This window comes from Orbicella faveolata, unplaced genomic scaffold (genome assembly GCF_042242905.1).
Source record: "Orbicella faveolata isolate gen_17 unplaced genomic scaffold, um_ofav_v1 contig_14, whole genome shotgun sequence".
Classification (NCBI taxonomy): Eukaryota; Metazoa; Cnidaria; class Anthozoa; order Scleractinia; family Merulinidae; genus Orbicella; species Orbicella faveolata.
In genome coordinates, this window is record NW_028301541.1 from 17815815 (window position 1) to 17840524 (window position 24710).

Genomic DNA, 24710 nt, shown 5'->3' on the forward strand with positions numbered 1-24710 from the left:
TTTTTGGACTATTTGTATTTTGGCCAATGTACCATAATTGTACATTAATTATTAATGTTTAGTCCCTAAAAAGGCCAATTACTGCTATAAGATTGTACAACTGAAGTGCAAGGTACCTATGCAGTTATTGGAGAGCCTTACAGTCAAACTCACAAAACTGTGAACACTTAAAATATGTCTGGAATGTTTATTGTGTTATAAACAATCACGAGCGAGATCTTCAACCACAGAAACCACAGAAACAGATGAGTTTCTATCGGTCATGGAACAAATTTGTTTCATGACCGGTCTCAAAATAAATTCTTTATTTCGGTTATACAAGAAATTAGATAATATTATCTCCTCAGAGCTTTATTATCTAGCTCTCTGCACGCACTGCAGGCCTATGATGAGGGAGCATCATAGGCCTGCAGTGCATGCAGAGAGCTAGATAATAAAACTCTGAGGAGATAATATTGCTCTCACAGGCTATTTAAACACTAGCAAAGAGGGTTTGGGATATTTTTAACGTGAGAAAACTGTTTTCACAAACCAATGTGCTGGGCTGACACGACAGGCAGCTGTTGAATCACTCAAGCACAAATGATCCAAATTAGTACTTTCATTATTTCGTTTCATTATAATTAGTTTGATGACACCGAAAAGCGACAAGTGATATTGATGAAAATGGAAGTCTTCCATTATATTTTGTAACATGTGAATCAAGTGCAAATTTATTTGGGAAGGAACAGCGGAAAATTGAGGTGTTTACTGTTTGCCACAACTAATTGCAAAATTAGCTAACATTTGCATTTATCATGGTCAATCTTTCCAGAGTGTTTAGATCACCAAACCACCAAGCCCGAGTGATTGTAATTATTTGCTAAAATAAATTGAGTCACTAGTTTAACCAAAGATGATACCAAGGTTAGCGAAACCACCAAAATTTTAACTTTTTATTCATTCCTATTTATAGCTGTGTCAAATTAACTGTCATTTCGAGTAACTGTATGCGTCGGCTGGATTCTTGTTTTCCAAAATCCACAAACTGAATACTGGATGTGGTTCTTGATACAAAAGGATAGCAATTATTTAGACTTTCAGGAATGTATAAAGACAGAGGGTGTATCTTGGGACAAAGCGAAAACCAAAACTATGCATGTATTTACAGCTATGTAACCGATGCACTACATCCATGTTCTGTGGTTTCTGTGGTTGAAGATCTGACTCGTCAGTCGTGATTGGTTATTACAAAATAAACATTCCAGACATATTTTAGGCGTTCACAGTTTTGCGAGTTTGACTGTAATAAGTACTTCTTTGCGAAATATTGTTTCCTGTGTTTTAAGAATACATGTACATTAATGGGAAACTTTGCTTGAACCACTAACAAGTAAGCTGTTTGTGGTATTTCTGTATTATGTAGTTTTGACTTGCAGGAGTCACAACCAGAGAGCACAACATAAAAGATTTTGTTAACTCTCATCACTCCTCTCCTCTTGCCAAGCAAGCTTAAAATGTATAGGGCTGTTTGTAAGGCATCATTCATTATATTAAGGACATTCATATGAAGTGGCAGAAGTTGTGTTCTTGCTAAAAGATATTTTGGCTCCCTCTGTAGATCTAGAATAAGGATATAGTTTAGAATCGCTCTGTTGTAAATGCTGTGTCTTTAGGGTTACCATTATGCCTTTTGAAGTGTCTTGCATCTAACCGATGTAGCTAATTTCACATGTAAACAACAAAAACATGTCAGGGAATATTTTATTTAGAAATATTTTTTCCCAAGAGTGATTTTTGTACAACCACTCCACATATATATATTTTTAATCCAATTTCAAAAATAATAAAGTGTATTATCGTTTGTCTCACGATGTAGTCACTTGAGATGTAGATCGCGACGTTTCGATTGCTTACTACTAGTCTTCTTCAGGCGATAAGGTCGACTGATTGCACGGTATCATTTATATCACAAAGGTCGGCTGTGATTGGTGCATTTCGATCCTCCTATTGTTCCATTGTTCCGGCGAGTAGCTGTTCCCTCAGTGGTCCGCTGTTGTACCGTTCTCCTGTTGTTGTGTTTCTTGATCGTGGGTATCCATGCTTCAGGAATTTCAATTCCACTATCCCTGTTGATGTTGTTAGGGTGAAGTCTTATGTGAATAGCTTCCTTGACCCTACGTGTGTACCAGTGAGGATCTCAAGCAATAAACTTGACCTCATTCCAGATAGGATAGTGGCCGGTCTCGTGGGAGTGTTCAGAAACGGCGGAGATCTGGGTACGGGCGAGTCCCATATCCCTGTCGTGTTCTTTGATCCTCTCCTGCATAGATCTCCCTGTTTCCCCGATGTAGACTTTGCCGCACTCACAGGGAATCCTGTAGACAACACCATCTTGTTTAGCCGGGTTGACGGTGTCCTTTGGTCGCACTAAGTGTGACCGAAGTGTCGTGTCGGACTTAAAGACGGTGCGAATGCCTTGTTGTTCTAGGCAGCGGCGGAGAGACTCCGAAACTCCTTGGACATAAGGTAAAACGGCGGTGGATTTAAATTCCGCGACAGGCTCTCTTCTTGGGGTTGTTCGTGCCTTTGTGATCTTCTGTACAAAAGAGGAGGGATATCCGTTAGAAACAAGTACAGATGACAGATGTTTCTTCTCTCCAGCGATTACTGATGGTTTGGTGACGAGACGTTTAGCCCGGTCGTACAGACACTTCACAACACCGCGCTTTACTGACTGAGGGTGGTGTGAATCATACGCTAGGTACTGATCAGTATGTGTTGGTTTCCTATAGACACTGGTGGTAAGGCGGCCATCAGGTTCTCTCTAAACTGACGTGTCGAGAAAGGCGATCTTATTGTTGTTCTCGATCTCCATGGTGAAACGGATTGATGGTTGTTGACTGTTCAGGTGTTGCAGGAAGACGTCAACTCTATCCCGATCCAGGATGGTGAAAGTATCATCTACGTAGCGTTTCCAGATCTTAGGCTTGCAAGGTGCGGACTCTATTGCTTGTTCTTCAAATATCTCCATGTAGAGATTAGCAATAACCGCGGATACAGGGCTCCCCATGGCTGTGCCGTCTCGTTGTTCGTAAATCGATCCGTTGTACTGGAAGTACGTAGATCTTAATACGAAATTCAAGAGGTCCGCGATTTGAACTGGTGTAAGTGTCGTGCGGTCAGCCAGGCCTGCGTCGTTCTCCATTTTTTGTAGTGCGGCTTGTACGGCGCCCTCGATCGGTACGTTGGTAAACAGTGACTCTACGTCGAAAGACACCATGATCTCGTGGTCCTGGATCTCTTCACTGGCGATGGTGGAGGCGAAGTCAGTTGAGTTCTTCACTGTGAAGTTCGAGTTACCTGCAAGAGGTGATAATACGTTAGCCAAGAAAGCAGACAGGTCGTATGCAAAGGTGTTGACACACGACACAATTGGCCTAAGCGGTGTGTCGGCCTTGTGGATCTTCAGCAAACCATAGATCCTAGGTGGTTGTTTGTGTCGGGGTCTGATCTTATTATAAACCGCCCCTGATATGTGTCCACTCCGTTTCAGGGTTAGCAGCTTCTCAGATAGCTTCCGGGTCAAGCGGTCTGTCGGATCTTTGTTGAGCAGCTGGTGCGGTCCGGAATCAATTAGCGCCGACATTTTTGCGTGGTATGTGTCAGCGTCCAGGATTAGGCTGGCGCGTCCTTTGTCGGCCGGAAGGACCATGATGGAGTTGTCCTCTTTTAAGCTTTTAAGAGCCTCCTGCTGTTCCTTCGTGATGTTGGGCGTGGGTGGTTGTGCCTGTTGAAGGATGGTGTTGACGGATCTCCTGACTGTGTCTGCTCGCTCCGCATCTAGTGGCCTGACTGCTGACTCAATCTTGGCGATGATCTCGGTGGCTGGGACGCTCGTAGGAGTCACGGCGAAATTTAGACCTTTCTTCAGTAAGGACACCTCAGCTTCGTTAAGGGTCCTGGATGACAAGTTGATAACCCACTTTGTTTTGTCAACAAAAGTTGTAGGAGAAACTGAATACTGTTTCTCTCGCAAAAGTTTCTCAAACTTGCGCTGTTGACGGTCTTTGGTGGTATTAAAGACTCGCTGGGTAGTGGATTTAACCTTGTCGAGTACCTCTGCAGCGTCATCCGCAGAAAGAGCAGATGTTATGCTCTGTGCTGTTGATTCGGCTTCTTTCTTCGTATCTGCCTTGGCTCTCTGCGTCAGTCTGATTCTTTCCCTCAGGAATCTCATGGATGCTAGTTCAGCGACTCTGCGTGCGCCTCTGGTGGGAACTGGCGGCCGAACTTGCAGATCTCTTGGAACAATGTGGTTCTTAATACAGCTTGTGAGAAAGGTGAGATGGTTGGTATAGCGTGCGAGCTTGCGTGAGCAACGCTCATGTCGACGAATCAACCTTAGGGCTGTGCGCCCATATTTCTGGTCAATGTCGAGGAAAAGGTTGTTGTTATTCATCGTGGTAGATGCAATAGTAAAGTGTATTATCGTTTGTCTCACGATGTAGTCACTTGAGATGTAGATCGCGACGTTTCGACTGCTTACTGCTAGTCTTCTTCAGGCGATAAGGTCGACTGATTGCACAGTCACTGAAGAAGACTAGCAGTAAGCAGTCGAAATATCGCGATCTACATCTCAAGTGACTACATCGTAAGACAAACGATAATACACTTTATTATTGCATCTACCACGATGAATAACAACAACCTTTTCCTCGACAATTTCAAAAATGTTCTGTAACTTTTTTCACTGAAATTGAATATGGTAAAATGCACACACATCGTTTAAGCACTTTGGGTCTGGGATCTGAGTAACAAATTAAATTAGCAAAAAAATTGGATTGACTTGTAGCTTTCTGAAGGTGATTTGGACCATTAGGGGTCTGGATAATTGGACAACTCATTTTATTTCAAAATTCTTGGTCTCGTTTGATAACGATGCCAATGACACGGAACATGGCAGCCATACTTCAGCTAAAACCAAGTCATGCAGCCTTGATTTAATCGTACATGTATGATATTGGACATCCATGTTATGGTCAATTGACAGCTGTCAAAACAAGGTATCTGCTGACTAGTATCACGTGACCATATCACAGGCTCAGGTTTAGAGCTCATCAAGGTCACATTTTTTTTTTAAGTTGACTACTGAACAAGTGCTGGTTTTCGATTGGATTGTGGGCTCAAGCCAGTTAACTTGTTAATCAGGGCTTGGTTGTTTGAAAGGTATACAAATGTTGTTCACTGCTTATGTTTCATGTAGTTTGAGATTATTGAAACTCAAAACGGAAGACCAGACATAAACAGAAAACCTTAATACAAAGTTACAAAACTTAAATCAAAATTCTTGCTTATCCTGAGTTAGCTTAATCGGTCTTTGAGCAACCCAGCCCAGGAACTCCACTTTTAGCTTAGCTAAATCTATATAATTGTTACAATGTTTACAATTGAATTAGTAGTGACATGAATTTGTACATGTACTTTATAACATAATATTATTGTACATTGCCATTTCCCTTTATGCTGTACATCCATCAATAGTTCAGTTTCTTTTCATAAAATATACTATTAGTACTACCTTTTAAAAATTACTGGAATTCTACACAGCCTTAGGACACTTCCCAAAAGTGACTGTAAAAAGATACAGTTAAAGGTATGACAGCTGTACAGTATTAAGAACAGCACACAGGAATATGAGATTTATTCCCTACCACAAAATTGCAACATTCACAATGACAAAATCCCTCTGGCATAAATGGTACAAATAACACTTTGTTGATGAATACTTATATTTAGGCTTCCAATAATAATTTTATAATCCAACTTCAATAATTGATGTGTTTCTTTTTCTCCACTAAGATCATTGTGGACTACAGGGTGAACCCATTAATTATTATAAATTTTTTTATTAAACATGTCAAAAATTAATACGTAAGCTACATGTATAAGTTATTTAAGTTATACTATCTACACATATTTAGCCCTCCATACATGTAGACAATTGAACACACTCTGAGGTTTTGATGAATATGTGCATTTGGTCAGCCAAGCCAAGATATGTTTAATTAGCACATCAGTAACATTACAGCTAAATGGATAAACAATATATCCTACATGCGCGCACCAAAGCTGAACACGTAAACCCCCCCAAAAAATTGAAAAATAGGGACCATGTACATAGGCGTACGAGCTGGGGGGCGAGGGGGGCAGCAGCCCCCCAGCTAGCAATGCATAATTTTTTCTGGCAAGAAAGTCACCGTGCCCCACGCCCCTCCCCAAGTCCGAAGGTGCCCGTACGCCTATGACCATGTATCCCTGACCAAATGAAGTTGCATTAATGGAATCAAACTCAATGTAGAGCTTTCTTTGCAAACTCCCTGACTGAGTAAACGACAAAATAATGAACAACCAAACGAGCACAAAGCAAACAAAAGCCCACCCGAACAAAAAAAAACGTCTAAGAGTGCAGTGCTATGAATTGTTTTGTAAAAGTCAAAATTTCACCAAATTTCCCACCATTTCATCTCAGGTAGTTTCGAAAAAGTTGCTTGGGCTGTCCACGCATCACGTGGGCAGCCCAAGTTCTTCCAATCTTCGCATCGGAAGAACTGGCCACCATGTCTAAAAATAACTTAAAAGGGATTACCTTGGGTATAAGGCCTATATGGGGGATTCACTCTCTTAACTTGATAATCTCTTACACAAAACGGATCACTCCTACTTGGGTTGTTGCTCTGGTTTTCACTTATCGCAATCTTCTAATATGAAGTAATTCTTAAAACAGTTTACATATAAACCACTTATTGTCTCACAGTTCTCTATAGATAAATTAACAAAACAATGATTAACAGTACATTTTGTGTACATGTTTGACGGGGCACAAAAGAAAACTTAGGGATGAAGTCATGAGGAGAGCTTTCACCTTGGAAGAGGAGGAGGGTACTCCAATATTTTGGCCCAAGTAGGGACGATCTGTTCAACAGGTAGAGTTTTTAGGGTGTTTCGCCTAAAACAGGTTCTATAGTTTCACTATCTAGTTTCTTGAACAGGGTGTCTGTGTGTTTTTTGCCTGTATACTGTACAGCCACACACTCTCCTCAGAGTGAGCAGATGTACAGTCAAGACAGGATAAAAGGGAAGAATTAAATCGACACTGTCAAGATATAATTGCTTAAAGTTGTTATAAATTCATGAAATGGCCCCTGAATTTATTTACTAAGAACTTAATTGGCTCTTGCTAAATGATTAAAAGCAATTTCTTGAAGGAAGTCCACACTGGAGCTACAATTTTGCAAAATTTCAATGCTTTTCGAGCCAAACTCGAACCTTTAAAAAAAAACTGACATCCTGACTTTTTTTAAAAAATCCACATCACAATCCATTTCCATCCTCGCCATCGTTAGCCATCCTCACTTCCTAATGGGTTCTATTCATTTGTCAAGTGCTGCTTACAAAATAAACCATCATTGTTTAGCTGCCAAAAATCGATTTTTTTTTTCGAGATTTCCAAATCATGCTAAAAATAGTGGCAGTGTCCCTTTAATTCCACCGATCATAGAGGCCTTATTTCTAAGGTAATCTCTCATAAATTATTTTTAGATCAGTCACAGCAAATCTTGAGAGAGTCTGAAAGGAGCCAATAGGGTGAGGCAATATTTTGTCCGTGTGGCAGCCCTAGCGGCTTTACACTCATTTTCATCCATGTCTAAAATTAAATTAGAGGGATGAGCCCAATAAAATGTACTGCACAGCTTTCTGTGTATCAATAGTTGGGGGCTGCAATGGTGGAGACGATGGCGGACAGTATTAAGATATAATAAGGAACGCGAAGATGTCGCTTGGTTGATTTATTCATACTTGGACAAGCATGGCTTTTTTTCGGAATTTCACTTTTAAGAAAATAAGGCTACCCCTGCCTGCTGCCAGGCTCTCTTGCTTATTGCTTGCAATTGTGATATCTTTTAGATGTGCTAATTCATAGTTTATCTTTTCTTTGTTACATTATCTGCCTACCACATATACTTTTTATTGTGACTACCCAGTGGCAGATCCAGACCTTTAGCTAAGGGGGAGGGGGGGGGGGGGAGTGGTGGAAAAGGGCGAGGGGCGGCTTTTCTTCCTTCTGTGATTTTTTTTTATTTTTTACCCGAAATAAAGGGAGAGGGGCCTAGATCTGCCACTGCTACCTTTGGTGGAGACGTTTTATTAGACAGAAATAAACCTTAACGAGTTCCTCATAGTCTACTTTATATTCGCTCACTTATTAATGAAATCAATAAAAATATATATAAAAATTCCTAAATCCTGAATTATTCGTCTAACTTTCTATTCAACGAGTTTGCGAACAGAAAATCTAAAATATTCTGCACCTAATTACAATATCTAGAAAAGAGACCAATCAGATAATTGCACTAAGACAACCATTCTATGCACGCTCATAAGTTATAAAATTTAAATAATTTGTCAATATTACTTGTGATAAAAATTTTGTCTTGCTCAGTTCTTCGTTTGGTTGGTTTTCATCTACGTTTCAAACATTTCACACACAAATACTTAACAAATCAAATGTGGTTTAGTGTTGTCTGTACTCGACAACGATATATGTCATCAGTGGTCAAAATTTCGCACTGACAACATTTCGGCTTGTAAGCGATCTTGTTATGACCAGTGATAATTTAACTCCTCTACCATATTAACTTCTCTTGTGAAATTTTATAAACTCAATTACTGTCAATCTCGTTTCCAGAGCCCTCGCTTGTCCCTTGACGCTGACCGTAAAAGCAAAGGCTCTGGGCATGACAAATGATAATCTTGAGTAGGCACTCTTGCTTTGAAAATAGAGTTGTACCTGTCTTGTAACTTTGAGCTGAACGACACTGAATATCATTGATCTCTCTATGTAAATATATTTATAAATTCTACTGTACAATGGTCGCAGGAAATGGAAGACTTGAAATGAAACTTTCCAGTAAAATGTTGAAAATTTTTAGCTAGAGACACAACTGACTCTTACCCAGACTTCACTCTGTCTCAGTCTCCATTAAGCCTGCCTGTAGGAGATCTGGCATTGTTCAAGTACTGATGAAATCTCACCGAGAAAACGCGTAGGCCGGTTGACCCGACGACCTGCTCTCGTTATATCCGGCGTGACTATTCCTTAATAACATCAAATTTGTCTAATACTCCTTTGGAGAGTTTCAGTACACAGCCGATGAAGGTATCTCCATATTCATCGTCTTCGGAGATCAGATTCACTGGTAAGGTTGTCTTCTCAATCCACATGTCCTCTGTAGGGTCATAGCATTCAACACTCAAGTCACTTTGGTCATAGACATTTGTGCCACCCAGTACATATAGTGTTCCCTCCAGACAAACCATCTGCCGTCTACGCGAGGAACTTTCAAGCTTCCAATTAACTGCCATTCGTTTGTCGAAATGTTAAACATCTCGCAGGTTTCCAAAAACAAATCCCAATTCTCCATCCCTCCGGCTACAAAAATCTTCCCTTCAGTTGCCACACCAAAAGAGTACGCTCTTGCTTGTTGCATGCTTGCAATTTCCTCCCATTTGTTTTCTACAGTGTCAAATCTCTCAGCTTTCAAAGCGAAGTCATCCTCTAGACTCCCGCCACAAACATACAGATGATTGCCAGCCGCAACAACACAAGACCCTGCCCTGCAGCCCTCATGAGATGACAAAACCGTCTGCCATGAACACCGCTCAGCATTGAATCTTTTGATAGTGGATTTTCTGGATGATGTATCGATATCTACAGAATAGAATTCACCTCTAACAAGAGTCACCTTACAAAGAGTTGTGGTGGGACACTTCAAATGATCCAAAGTAGACCAACAATCAAGAACAGGATCATATCTCTCTGCCTCACCATCAAATGGAAAGGCGTACAACTGATCACGGTGGTTTATCATTTGAGTGTACTCGTTTCTTTCTGACAACCCGTCTGCTAATCGCTTCCACTCGTCTTTCTCTGGGAGATAACAGAAAGTGTATTGCCCTCCACAAGCAACAATGACGCGGGTTTCAAGCCCTTTTCTCGGCGACTGTGGAAAATTTTCTTCACTTAAACAGCCAGGCAGCTTTATAGCTTCGGAGATCAGCTTGAAACAATCAGAATTCTCTTGCACGAGCTTGTTTGTCACGACATCCCATAAAAAGTCACGCGATAGGAAAGCCAGTCGCAAGTGACGAAACAATTGTTGAAACGATGCTTTTCGCTCGCTTTTGCTTCGTTCGATCCACTTTAATATGATCCTAAACACATCTGCTTCAACAGCAACTGAAATTTCGTTGCTTGAAATCCACCTCTCGACTTCTTTAGCTTCCAAGCTTAAGAATTCATCCATTTCTGCCACACATGCAAAGTTCGCGTGGATGAACTTTCTGGTGTTGGTGATCAGTTCGTCACACTGGTACATCTCAGCAAAATAAAATGTTGAAATGCAGTTTGATTTGGATATCTGTCGTTCTAGAAATTGCCTGGAAAGTTTTTTCAAGATCGGAATGACAAGCAAGTTCGCTACAGCGATAAGATCCTTCAAATTCTCTTGAGTAATCTCCACACTTCCTGTGTAGATGAACTCCAAAACATCTTCCATTACAGCACCCGAGATCTCTTCAAACCGAACAATCCCTTCTCGATTTTCTTTCATGTTGCTCTGAAGAAGCTTGGAGAAGAACAGGCTTGCTACAGAAAGCACATTTCTATGAGCTTTGAATTGTTTGCCATCTTTCGTCACCAAAGTTATGTCGCATAAATGATCTTGTCTTCGCAGCATGTTAAGCTGCTTCACTAATTCCACACAGAAAGCAGCTTGTTCCGCATCAGAGATTGGCCTTAGATCTTCCATATCCCAGAAAATAAACTTACAGATTCCTCTGGAACCGTTTAGATGTCCGTAAATAGCTCTGAGAAATCACGACCGGGTACAGATCACAAAACGAGATCGAAAACGAAACTCTTCTTTTACGGAAGAACAAGAGTAGACTGGGAGCGAGATGACGTCATCGCATGATGCCTTGGAAGATTAGATTGGACTGGACTAGACTGGAAAGAATGGACTGGACTAGTAAAACGTGGACCTGTAAAACGTGGGCTAGTGAAAATCGCGAACTTGTAAAACAAGCACTTGTAAAAAGAATACTTGTAAAACGCGGACTAGTAAAATCGAGGATTTGTAAACCGTGGACAGGTGAAAATTGCGATCCTTAAAAACTAAGACTTGAAAAACGTGAACTATTAAGACGAAACTAGTGAAGTAGCATTAGATCCGTTCATGTCATTAAGCATAAAGCAAATTGCATTTTTTTACTTAGAGCACGGTGTCAGACACTCCGGAAACTCTACTTGGAAAAACCCAGATAGAAAATCAAAAATGTCTATGATCTCTACTCGAAGGTCTTTCGTAATTACCGGTGTCTCCATTCCTTCCATACACCTTCCTATTTCTTATAAGTGCAAAACTGACAAAGCATTTTCTTATAGTTTATACATTTCGATATACAAAAGATTGAGTGAATTTTGGTGTTCAAAGGAGAAAGAATAGTCATTCCCTCAGCGCTCAGGGAAGACATGTTGAAGCGAATCCACACAGCACACATGGGCATGGTAAAGGCAAAAAATCGAGCAAAGGAGGTCATGTTTTGGCCCAGCATGAACAGTCAGCAGATGTTGTCTCAAATTGTTCAGCCTACACGGAACACCAGAGTTCCATTCCCAAGGAACCAATGATCGCACACAAGCTACCTGATCGTCCATGGAAAAATGTCGCAACTGATTTGTTTGAACTTGACAATGAACATTATCTGATTGTAGTCGACTACTACAGTAGATATTTTGAATTGGAAAGGATGTCCACAACGACTAGCTCGGCAGTAATCACCAAGATGAAAGCCATCTTCACACGACACGGCACCCCTTAGAAAGTGGTGTCCGACAACGGCCCCCAATTTTCCGCACAGGAATTTGCGCGGTTGGGATTTCAGCCACGTCACAAGCAGTCCCACATACCCTCAATCAAATAGTCTGGCCGAGAAGACCGTTCACACTGCAGAACAGCTCCTGAAGAAGGCCAAGTTGGAGAAAAGAGATCCATACCGGAGCCTATTAGAATACAGAAATGCCCCATTAGATGCATTAACTACACCAACCTAAGTCTTGATGAGCAGAAATCTGCGCTCTATACTCCCCACCACGAGCAACCACCTCAGACCAAGCGTTGTCCATCCTGATCTTGCTAGAGAGAGGATGGAGCAAAATCAGGCCACTCAAAGGCATTACTATAATCAGGGTGCTAGAGAGCTGAAACCCCTTGCAAGGGGTGAACAAGTTCATGTTCAAACCAAGTCAGGAAATTGGAAGCCTGCCACCATTCTGGGCCAAAATAGCACCCCGAGGTCTTATACTGTACGTACCAGCAATGGAAGTGAGTATCGCAGGAACAAACGTCACTTATTCACAACAAAATCCCTATGCGTAAAAGAAAATCCAGGGGGACAAGGTGACAAACCAGAAACATCCACAACCACTTCGGAAGGTCACGAAAGTATTGAAGACACCGAATCAGAAGCGAGGCTTAACCAGAAACCCACAGCCTACCCACAGACCCAGGATCCTTGCAATGAACCATACGTCACCCGATCCGGTCGAGTTGTAAAGCCACCTCTGAGACTTGACTTATGAACCAATTGCGAAAAACACTCTAAGGCGCAATCAGTTGTGTTAAGTGTTTATTCTGTTCATTCTGTAAGAAGAAAGATGTGATGTATGCGTTCGGTTCCCGCCTTCAATAATCATGTGCGCCTCGTTTTGGTGTGTGCTTTTACAGGACCGCCATTTTGAATGTTTAGTTCCTGAGTCACGCTACAGAATAGATAAAGGAAGCCATACTAAATGAAAAGAATACTTTACACATATTCCACACAAGAAACTTATTTCTGTGAATTACAGATTCCTTTATCCCCAAATAGCTCTACGAAATCAGTCACGACCGAATATACAATCGACAGCGAAACTGTTCGGGAGAGAAACACTGGAAGCAAGACGTCATCGTGTAAGGAAAAATCAATAAACTGGACTGGACTGGACTTGTCAAACGTGGACTTGCAAAACGCAGACTAATAGAACGCAGCCTACAAAAACACAGTCTGGCAAAAAGCAGTAAAATATTTGTTTTTATTGAAACGATCATTTCTCATCCAAAGAATCAAATGTACTTAATATAATTCCTAACAGAAAAAGAAACATATACTTCATTACTTAGGACTACTAAAAGTCTCCAAGTAACATTAGATCCGTTTATGTCATCTCGTCTCTTTTGGTTCATAATCTTACAGCCTATACAGTGCTCGTTAAGTAAACCAAAGTGTCTTGTTAGTAAAGTACTCCCCATTGCTTGTGTTCTGTACATTCAGTTCAAATTTTCGATTTCCAGCGGCTAAGCACTTTGTTTTCAGACTCCCGGTTAAGACAAAAAGAACACAGCTTACCGCGCGCGTATTTCCTCCATAAAGAAAACCGAGCTTTTATTACTCTTAACTGATTACAATTAGTCCAGTTCTTACTCTTACCATACATTTTTGTCAGGCTTGTTCATCAGACGGTCGATCAGCGAAGCAGAAATTAAACTTGTTATCCAGGAACCATACACCTCATAACGTTTGTCGCTCTGGGTTTTCCTTTATCGGAATCTTATAACATGAAGTAATTTTTCAACCGACTTACATTTAAACCAATAAAATCATTTCACTGTTCCCTATAGAAAAATTAACAAAGCAATCATTGGCAGTGCACTTTGAGCATAATTTGAGCTCTTTATTCGCGCAATTTACAAGGACCAAGAACACATGGGAATGGGAGAGACGGGAAAATAACTTAAAGGGATGAGGTCAATACGGGGATTAACTCTCTCACCCTTGCTCTTTCCTTCACACAGGCTAGTTTTCGCTTCGGCAACAGTGTCAAATCTCTCCCGGGGAAGGGAAAGTGAACAAACGGTAAAAGCTAACGGCTGCATACGAGCCAAGTGGCCAATCAGGCCGGAGCTTATCCCAGTTTCTGTAGCATGAAGCGACTAGAAGTATTTCTAACAAGTTCTTATATCCATTTCATGTGCACAAGCTTATTAATGAATGAGCAAATAACTAAATCGTAAATCATGATTCGTTAAACTTTCTGTCCCATGAATCTACAGAGGGTACATTCAAATCTCCTGCGCCTAATTACAATATTAGAAAAGAGACCAATCAGATAATCACACTGAGACAACCATTCTGTGCGCGCTCACATGTTTGAAAATTTAAATTGCAAATATTACTTAGTCTATGATAAAAATTTATCACGTTTCGTTCTTCGTTCGGACAGTTTTCATCTACGCTGAACATTTAACTCACAAATACATCTTTTCTGCAGCCAACTAGCTAGAGAAACACTAAAGCTTCATTGGGTATATTTGAGACTGACAACGTTTCGCCTTCTAAGAGCTCTGGGCATGAAGTACTTATTTAACTCCCTCGCCGTATTAACTGCTCCCGTAAAATTACAGCCAATCTCGTTTCCAGATCCCTCGCTCTTCCTGTTACACTGACCCTAAAAACGGAGGCTCTGGGTATGACAAAAGATAATCTTGCTTTTAAAATAGAATTGTACCTGTCTTCTTACTTTGATCTGAAGGGCACTAAATATCATCGATCTCTCGGTAAGTACACACCAAACAATTCTAGTTTTCGTTCTCAACTTGCAATATAGCTAACTATCGAGAGATTTTTGTTGACTGAGTTAGAATTAGATCTAAAAAATAATGAAACTGAAAACTATGTATTTATAAATTCTACTGTACAATAGTCGCAGAAAATGAAAGACTTGAAATGAAACTGTCCAGTAAAATGTTGGAAATAGGCCATTTCCGAGTTGTCTTTTACACTCTGTGCCAAAATGAGTCATCGTGCGAAAGCATTCATATGAAAATGTGTTTCTACTATAAATTCATTTTCATGCAAGTCAAACTCATTTTCATGACAAACGTTTTGCACAAGGACTCGTTTTAAAACAGAGACAAAAGGAAACTTGGAAATGGCCTACCGTCAGCTGGAGACACGACCGATCTCGTACCCAGACTTCACTCTGTTTCAGTCTCCATTCCGCCTGCCCGTAGGAGATCTGGGTTCATTATTACAACTGATCTTCATTATTCAAGTGATGATGAAATCTCACCGAGAAAACGCGTAGGCCGATAGAGGAGAAATTTTTCCCTCGCGTTGTAGATAGTGGATCTCCTTCCCTCTTCCTGATTCAATCTCGTTTTTTTTCCCTGCTTGACTATTCTTTAATAACATCAAGTTTGTCTAGTACTGCTTTGGAGAGTTTCAGAACACAGCCCATAAATCTTTCGTTATGGCCTCTGGAGATCATTTTCACTGGTATGGTTGTCTTCTTGATCCACTTGTCCTCTGTAGGGTCATAGCATTCGACGCTTAATTGTAGTCGATATTTGTCATCAAGGCCACCCAGCACATAGAGTGTACCCTTCAGACACATCATACTGCCACACACGCGATGAACGGTCAAACTTCCAATTAACTGCCATTCGTTTGTCGAAATGTTAAACATCTCACATGTTTTCAAACATGATTCCCAATTCTCCCTCCCTCCGGCCACAAATATTTTCCCTTCGGTTGCCACACCAAAAGCGTACCCTCTCTTTTGTCGCATGTTTGAAATTTCCTCCCATTTGTTTTCCACAGTGTCAAATCTCTCAGCTTTCGTAACGAAGTCATTCTCTAGCAACTCGCCACAAACATACAGATGATTGCCAACCACAACAACACAAGGCAAGACCCTAAAGCCCTCATGAGATGACAAAACCGTCTGCCATGAACACCGCTCAACGTTGAATCTTTTGATACTGGATTTTTTGGATGACATATTCATCTCTGTAGAATAGAATTCGCCTCTAACGAGAGTCACCTTACAAGGAGTTGTGGTGGGACACTTCAAATGATCCAAAGTAGACCAACAATCAAAAACAGGATCATACCTCTCTGCCTCACCATCAGATGAAAAGGCGTACAACTGATCACGGTGGTTTATCATTCGAGTATACTCGTTTCTCTCTGACAACCCGTCTGCTAAACGCTTCCACTCGTCTTTCTCTGGGAGATAACAGAAAGTGTATTTCCCTCCACAAGCAACAATGGCGCGGGTTTCAAGCCCTTTCCTCGGCGACTGCGGGATATGTTCTTCACTTAAACAGCCAGGCAGCTTTATAGCTTTGGAGATCAGCTTGAAACAATCAGAATTCTCTTGCACGAGCTCGTTTGTCACGACATCCAATAAAAAGTCACGCGATAGGAAAGCCAGTCGCAAGTGACGAAACAATTGTTTAAACGATGCTTTTCGCTCGCTTTTGTTTTGTTCAATCCACTTTAATACGACCTTGAACACATCTGCTTCAACAACAACTGAAATTTCATCGCTTGAAATCCACCTCTCGACTTCTTTAACTTCCAAGTTTAAGAATTCATCCATTTGTGCCACAAATGTAAAGTTCGCGTCGATGAACTTTCTGGTGTTGGCGATCAGTTCGTCGCACTGGTACATCTCAGCAAAATAAAATGTTGAAATGTAATTTGATTCAGACAACTGTCGTTCTAGAAATCGCTCTGAAAGTTTTTTCAAGCCCGGAATGAGAAGATAGTTGGCTGCAGCGATAAGATCCTCCGGGAATTCTCTTGAGTTACCTCGACACTCCCTGTGTAGATGAACTCCAAAACATCTTCCATTACAGCACCCGCGATTTCTTCAAACCGAACAATCCCCTCTCGATTCTCTCTCATGTCGCTCTGCAGAGGCTTCAAGAAGAGCGGGCTTGCTGCGGAAAGCTCATTCCTATGAGCTTTGATTTCTTTTCCACCTTTCGTCATCAAAGCTATGTCGCATAAATGATCTTGTCTTCGCTGCATGTTAAGGCGCTTCGCCAATTCGACACAGAAAACAGCCTGTTCCGTATCAGGGATTGCCGGCAGATCTTCCATGCTCAAGAAAATAAACTTATTTCTGTAAATTACAGATTACAACCGTTTAGATGCCCTCAAGTTCTACCCAAATCACGACCAAATAAGGCGAAACTCGTCACTGAGTACACTGGAAGTGAGATGACGTCATCGGGAAACGAAAAATTGATAGACTGAACTGGACTGGACTGGACTTCACAAACGCGGACTTGCAAAACACAGCCTTGTAGAACGTAGCCTACAAAAGCGCGGACTTCTGAAACTCAGTTAAATACTTGTATTATTTTTAGAAGATCATTTCTCACCCAGATATTTAAACGTATTAATTTTAATATAATTCCTAACAGAAACAAAAACATATGCTTCAATACTAAACGTTTCTAAGTAACAGTAGAATTCTACTAGTATACTAATGCAAATGCTCTAAGCTGATTGGCTGAACCATTGCACACTATCAGCCATTAGTGTGCTGTGGAGGTCGCCTAGGCAATGGCGACTTTTTTTCGTTTTTTCCAAAGGTTTGGAGGAAAAATTTGATGCAAATGGATAATTAAATTCCTGAGAAGTCCAAACGAAGGACATTCACGGTTTCTTCACTTTTAAAAAAGTTGAAATTATTGAAAAAACTGATGCGCGCGCGCAAACAACTTCAATTTTAGATGACAATTCAATCCGAGCGATCTCTTTCAGGTGCAAGGCTTAATAATACGTCAAAAAATAATTGGACACTGTTATCTGAAGTAAATTTTAAGAAGAATTCTACTAGAACAATTAGATTTTTCGCTCTCGATTTCTATGAGGTGATAGTTGATGAGGCCGAAGGCCTCATCAACTATCACCTCATAGAAATCTCGAGCTCATAATTCAGTAATCATAATCCCTTTATGTCATCTCGTTTTTCTGGTCCGTAATCTAGCAGCCTTCACAGTGCCTTGTTAGTAAAGTATTCCCTATTTTAAGTCTTCCGTAAGTTCAGTCCAATTTGATACTTTCCACATGTGCGCTTATTTCGCTCCCAGACCCCTGGTTGTGAGACGAAAAGCACGGTTTACCGTGCGTGTTTTTTTTTTTTTTTTTTTTTTTTTCTAAATTAAAGGGAACGTTTTTATTACAGTTGGTAATTAAGTGTTGCTACTCTTATTACATTTTTGCAAGGATTTTCATTCTGGTCATCAGACGGTCGATTAGCGAAGCAAACATTACCGACTGAATATTCCGAACCGTACCTCATAGCCCGTAACAGATCACTCCTAATGGCTTTCTCGCTGTGGGTGGTTTCCTTTATCGGAATCTTAAGACATGATCAGACATGAAGTAATTTTTTGACCAGCTTACATTCAAATCACTACAATCGTTTCACTGCCCCCTATAGCAAACTTAACAAAACAATAATCAACAGTGCACTTTGGGCATAATTTTAGAACCTCATTCGCGCAATTTACTGAAACCAAGGACCAGGCACACATGGGAACGGGAAGACGGGATACTATATCAAAAAATAACTTAAAGGGATCGGGTCAATACGGGGGATTAACTCTCTGACCCTTCCTCTTCCCTTGACAACAGCTAATTTGCTATCCACAGTGACAAATCTCGCCCGGAGGGAGAGAGGAAAGTATGCATACGAGCCAAGTGACCCATCAGGCCGGAGCTTACCCCTGTTTCTGAAGTATGAAGTAAAAAGGGATATTTCTACTCCCCCTGGATGGAATTCTACCCACTGCAGGGTTGGCCTTCCCCCACCTCTAGTGGTTATTTTGCCGAGACCAATTTGTACACCTGACTACATGGGTGGACAGAGGCAATGTGAGAGTAAAGTGTCCTGCACCCCCTCCCCCTCCCGGGGGGGGGGTGGTCCTAAATGACAGCCAGACGGGAGTAATTTTCATATCATATCGGGATTTCTATCCTAGTACCACTTGGTGAGTTACAATCTAAAGCAAGAGAAAATGAGGTAGATCATGGTCTCTTGTCTAAAGCGATAACTGTTACATGTAAAATTATTCCAATGCCTCTCAGAGAATTAAGCTGAAAAAACTAAGAAAAGAACTCCTTGTTTTTCCTTGATTTGGTAACGCTCAATGATTAAAATGAATTCATGCGGTGCCCACAAAAAACGCGATTCTTGCAACTTTTGGGGTTTCTTTCACCATTTTATTGACGATAAGGATCGTCAATAATATGGAAGTATCTTAATCTGTTCTCTTAGTCATGTACTTTTCATTGTGACTTTTTTGGTGGAGACATTAGTTATTAGACAGAAGTAAACCTTAACACGGTCTTATATCCATGTCATTTTCACAAGCTTAATGACAATTTTATCACGTTTTGTTCTTCCTTCAGACCATAGTTAATAGAGGGAAATGGTTATGAAACTCGACAAAGTTCTTTGTTGTATTTTTTGTTCTCTTCTTTTGGCCTTGACCGTGCACAAAACACAATAGTTGTTTACTATTGACGGTGGTAGTAACCAATAGAAACGTTTTGGTACGTAATTCATGCATAGTGTATGAACGCAAAACAAAAGATAAAATAAATCTTGGCTTTTTTGTTTTCTCCTTTGATGTTTGCCGGGCTTCATAACCCGTCTATTAACTATGTTCAAACGAGTTTTCATCCATTTTCAACATTTTACGCACAAATACAAATTCTCAATTACAGCCAATGTCGTTCCCAGAGCCCTCGCTCGTCCCGCGACGCTGACCATAAAAGCGAAGGTTCTCAGCATAGCAAGTATTAATCTTGAGCAAGCACTCTTGCTTTGAAAATAGAGTTGTACGTGTGTTCTTACTTTGAGCTGAAGGACACTAAATATCATCGATCTCTTGGTAGGTAAACACCAAACAATTCTAGTTTTCGCTTTGTTAAGCCCAACTTTCAACTAGCCAGCTATCGAACGATTCTTGTTAAGTGAGTTACAATTAAGTCTAAAACTTACTGAAACTGAAAACCATGTAAATATATTTATAAATTCTGCTCTACATTGGTCGCCGGAAGTGGAAGACTTAAAATGACTACTCCCGGTAAAATGTTGAAAATTGTTAGCTGGAGACACAACTCATCTCGTACCCAGACTTCAGTCTGTCTCAGTGTCCCTAAAGCCTGCCCGTAGCTTAGAAGATCTGGGTTCAATACTACAACTGATCTTCATTGTTTAAGTGCTGATGAAATCTCACCGAGAAAACGGTCACCCCAAAACGCAGACCATGCAGACTGCAGACCGTGCAGACCATGCAGACTGAGTACTTTTTTTCTAACATTTGACTCACTTTTTTCGCTTCTAATGACGAAATAGTGTTCAATATGTCCTATAATGTTTGCTATTCATTCACAGGTGGCAAAAACTCAGCATCTGACTGTTGAATCACGCGTTTAATTAACTTTCTATGGGAAATTCCCTTTATTGGTCCTAAATATACTAATATCAAGCATAAAAATAAACTTCCATAGATTCTGGGCGCAAATTGTGTCAATTTTTGACGGGTTTGTGGTTTTATTTATTTTGTCAATTTGTTGTTGTTGTTTTTGTTTTGTTTTTTTTTCCATTTTCTTAGTCTTCGTTCTCCTTTTAACTGATTCATAAAACAAAGCAAGGACGGTGACTCTAATTAAGCAACCTTGTCCCACAAATCACTTCTTTTTCTTCACAAAGTACAGAATTGCCATTAGACTAGGAATATTCCCTGTTTCGCTTAGTTGAACATGACCGTAAGTAAACCTCAACGAAAAAAATGCTCGCATGAAATTTTTTCCTCAAGGTTTTCTTATGCGTCACGCACGATGAACTAAGCAAAAGAGGGACCACTCGCAGTTTAAATCGCCATGAAAACAAAACTGCCATAAGGACAGATAAATTAACCTTCGCATCAACTCATTACAGCAATCGTACTGCGCTGAGAATTTCAAATGCTATTTGGTTTTCTGTGATCTTTCCATGCGCTAGGCTTTTTTGGCGTGATCGCAGTCACACTCCAACAGCCACTTGGAATTACATTTTGTATCTGATACCAAGAGTAGAAAATGCACATGTTACGTGTCACATTACATTGCAAGTGAAGCTTATTTCTACATTTTAAAATAGCTTTACTTAAGCATATTTAGGACTAAAGGGAGTTTCACTTGCAAAATCTTTAACACCTCAACAGTCACATACCACCGAGTTTGCGTTGTCTGTGGATGAACAGAACCAAAAAATATGCTAGTCAAAAGTAAATGCAAAAACAAGAATAAGAAAAAAAAAGTACTCAGTCTGCGCAGTCTGCATGGTCTGCACGGTCTGCGGTCTGCAATCTGCAGTCTGCATGGTCTGCGTTTTGGGGTGAGCGCCGAGAAAATGCGTAGGCCGGTAGACCCGACGACCCAATCTCGTTATATCCCGCGTGACTATTTCTTAATAACATCAAGTTTGTCTAGTACTCCTTTGGAGAGTTTCAGTACACAGCCGGTGAATAACTCTTCATCGTCTTCGGAGATATTTTTCACTGGTATGGTTGTCTTCTCGATCCATTTGTCCTCTGTAGGGTCATAGCATTCAACACTCAACTCACTTCGCTTATAGACATTTATGCCACCCAGTACATAGAGTGTTCCCTTCAGACAAACCATACTGCCATCTTCGCGAGGAACTTTCAAACTTCCAATTAAGTGCCATTCGTTTGTCGAAATGTTAAACATCTCACATGTTTCCAAACATGAATCCCAATTCTCCATCCCTCCGGCCACAAAAATCTTCCCTTCAGTTGCCACACCAAAAGCTCACCCTCTCGCTTGTTGCATGCTGGCAATTTCCTCCCATTTGTTTTCTACAGTGTCAAATCTCTCAGCTGTCGAAGCGAAGTCATCCTCTAGCCTCCCACCACAAACATACAGATGATTGCCAGCCGCAACAACACACGACCATAGCCTGCAGTCCTCATGAGATGACAAAACCGTCTGCCATGAACACCGCTCAACATTGAATCTTTTGATAGTGGATGTTTTGGATGATGTATCGATATCTATAGAATAGATTTCGCCTCTGACGACAGTCACCTGAGCAGGATCTTCTGTGAGCCACTCCAAATGATCCAGAGTAGACCAACAATCAAACACGGGATCATACCTCTCTGCCGTACCATCAGACGGGAAGGCGTACAACTGATCACGGTGGTTTACCATTTGAGTGAAGTCGTTTCTCTTTGACAGCCCGTCTGCTAAACGCTTCCACTCGTCTTTCTCCGGGAGATAACAGAAGGTGTATTTCCCTCCACAAGCAACAATGGCGCGGGTTTCAAGCCCTTTTCTCGGCGACTGCGAAAGATATTCTTCACTTGAAAACCCAGTCAGCTTTATAGCTTTGGAGAGCAGCTTGAAACAATTGAAATTCTCTTCCACGAGTTCGTTTGTCACGACATCGATTAAAAAGTCATGCGATAGAAAAGCCAGTCGCTAATGACGAAACAATTGTTCAAACCATGCTTTTCGCTCGCTTTTGTCTTGTTCGATCCACTTTAATACGATCTTAAACACATCTGCTTCAACAGCAACTGATATGTCGTCACTTGAAATCCACCTCTCGACTTCTTCCAAGCTTTCAAGTTCAAGAATTCATCCATTTCTGCCACAGATGCAAAGTTCGCGTGGATAAACTTTCTGGTGTTGGCGATCAGTTCGTGGCACTGGTACATCTCAGCAAAATAAAATGTTGAAATGCAATTTGATTTGGATATCTGTCGTTCTAGAAATTGCCCTGAAAGATTTTTCAACCCTGGAATGAGAAGATAGTTCGCTGCAGTGATAAGATCCTTGGAATTTTCTTGAGTTACCTCGACAGTTCCTGTGTAGATGAACTCCAAAGTATCTTCCATTACAGCACCCGAGATCTCTTCAAACCGAACAATTCCTTCTCGATTCTCTTTCATGTTGCTCTGAAGAAGCTTGGAGAAGAACGGGCTTGCTGCGGAAAGCACATTTCTATGAGCTTTGAATTCTGTGTCATCTTTCGTCACCAAATTTTCACTACATTTAAATTGACGATTGTATTTAGATCGTTATTAACATAATTTTTATATTATATTACTTGTAGATTAAATATAGGTCCACATCAGCCTCTGGCTGCCTTTAATTTAACCTATTTCAAATAAAGTATGTATGTACGTATGTAAAGTTATGTCGCATATGATCCTGTCTTCGCAACATGTTAAGCCGCTTCGCCAATTCTACGCAGAAAGCAGCTTGTTCCGTATCCGAGATTGGCTGTAGATCTTCCATATTCCACACAATGAACTTATTTCTGTAAATTACAGATTCCTTTGGCCTAAAATAGCTTAGGCTCGATTTCCGCCGCTTTCTCGAGTCCGGTCTACGTTCCTCCCCGAGAGGAGACGGCTGGACGCGTGAGCGGCAAAGCATGTCTGTGACGTAAATTCATAATTTAATTCTTGCGGCGCTTGAGGTGGCCGGAAATGTCATCTGATGACAATCATAGGCAGGCCCACATGACGCCAAAGGCTCGTAAAATTTGTGACGTATTCGCCACGTCTTCTTTTAATTTTGGCCCTCCAACCTATTTTATTTCACATTATTGTTGGGGAAGGGCATTACATGTTGTGTTCTATAGAAGAGTTTTTTTTTTAAAAAAAATGTAGAGCAGAGCTGTTTGACTATGGTGTAGCAACTGTCATGTCAAAGGTGTGCATGGTGTTGACACCATGTTTACGTTTTGCTAGTTCGGTTTGCTTTGGCTCATTTTGTCTGGCTTCGCCAAAGACTGGTGTCGCTTCCCTTCAAGAAGACTACCGTACACATCAATTTGACTGAGTGTTTTGTTTCTTGAGATCGATGTTTGCGTTTATCCCTCTCTTTGTTGGCTTTGTTCGTTATCTGACATTCTGGCACCACATGATTCAAATATAGATTCTAACGCATAAGTCTGTTGATTATTTTGCATGTTGTATATGAGCTTACATGCCACTATGGTTTAGATCAGGCAAGATTTCATCGGTTGACGGTATTTGGTTAAATGTACCACTAATGCGATCGCACTTCATATCGCACAACCTCTTTGCTACTGCGAGAAAGCTAATTTATGCAGCCTGCTCGATTCGGGCAGGTAGATTTCTTATTGGTTGAAATTAACAATGCCAAGTCCACGAGTCCAGCCGTGAATTCGGGGGAGGAGCGCGGGCTCCTTTCCCGAACAGCGGCTGGTAATCGAGCCTAAAAATAGCTCTACGAAATCAGTCACGACCGAATATACAATCGACAGGGAAAATGTTTGGAAGAGGACACTGGGAAGCAACATGACGTCATCGAGTGAGGAAAAATCGATACACTGGACTGGACTTGGAAAGAACGCAAAGCAAGTAAGCGTGCGAGCGTGACTGTGAGCGTTACGTGCGAGCGACGAGCGGCGATGCCGCGAGTAGCTAGCAGCCGTCTTCCGACGCCCACGCTACTAGCGGCTCGCGGCATTGTTACTCTCACGTCACGCTCACAGTCACCAGTCACGCTAATGTGTGCTTACTTGATAACAAATAAAATGTATGTATGTATTTTTGTATGTACTTGTTTTGCGTTCTTCCCAACGGATTTTCGAGGAAAAGAGAGACTGCTTGCCTCTAGATGATGTGATAATGAAAACGGAAATTGAGCCTTACTTCATGGGAAGATTTCAGGGGAACCTAAGACGCCACTCCTCTTCCCAACCCCCCCCCCCCCCC

General features: G+C 41.0%; 1 protein-coding gene and 3 pseudogenes across 1 annotated transcript; all 4 read right to left on the bottom strand.

Annotated features, from left to right (window-relative positions):
• Window positions 1–2806: 2806 nt before the first annotated feature.
• LOC149114344 (uncharacterized) lies at window positions 2807–4453 on the bottom strand. The gene has a single exon (XM_089286059.1). The coding sequence runs from the start codon at window positions 4439–4441 to the stop codon at window positions 2807–2809; it is 1635 nt and encodes a 544-aa protein (XP_089142185.1). The 5' UTR covers window positions 4442–4453.
• Window positions 4454–7814: 3361 nt separating this feature from the next.
• Window positions 7815–11228, bottom strand: LOC149114345 (kelch-like protein 2; annotated as a pseudogene).
• A 2564-nt stretch (window positions 11229–13792) lies between these two features.
• On the bottom strand, window positions 13793–17096 carry LOC149114346 (kelch-like protein 11; annotated as a pseudogene).
• A 2447-nt stretch (window positions 17097–19543) lies between these two features.
• LOC149114347 (kelch-like protein 28) lies at window positions 19544–24697 on the bottom strand (annotated as a pseudogene).
• Window positions 24698–24710: the final 13 nt, after the last annotated feature.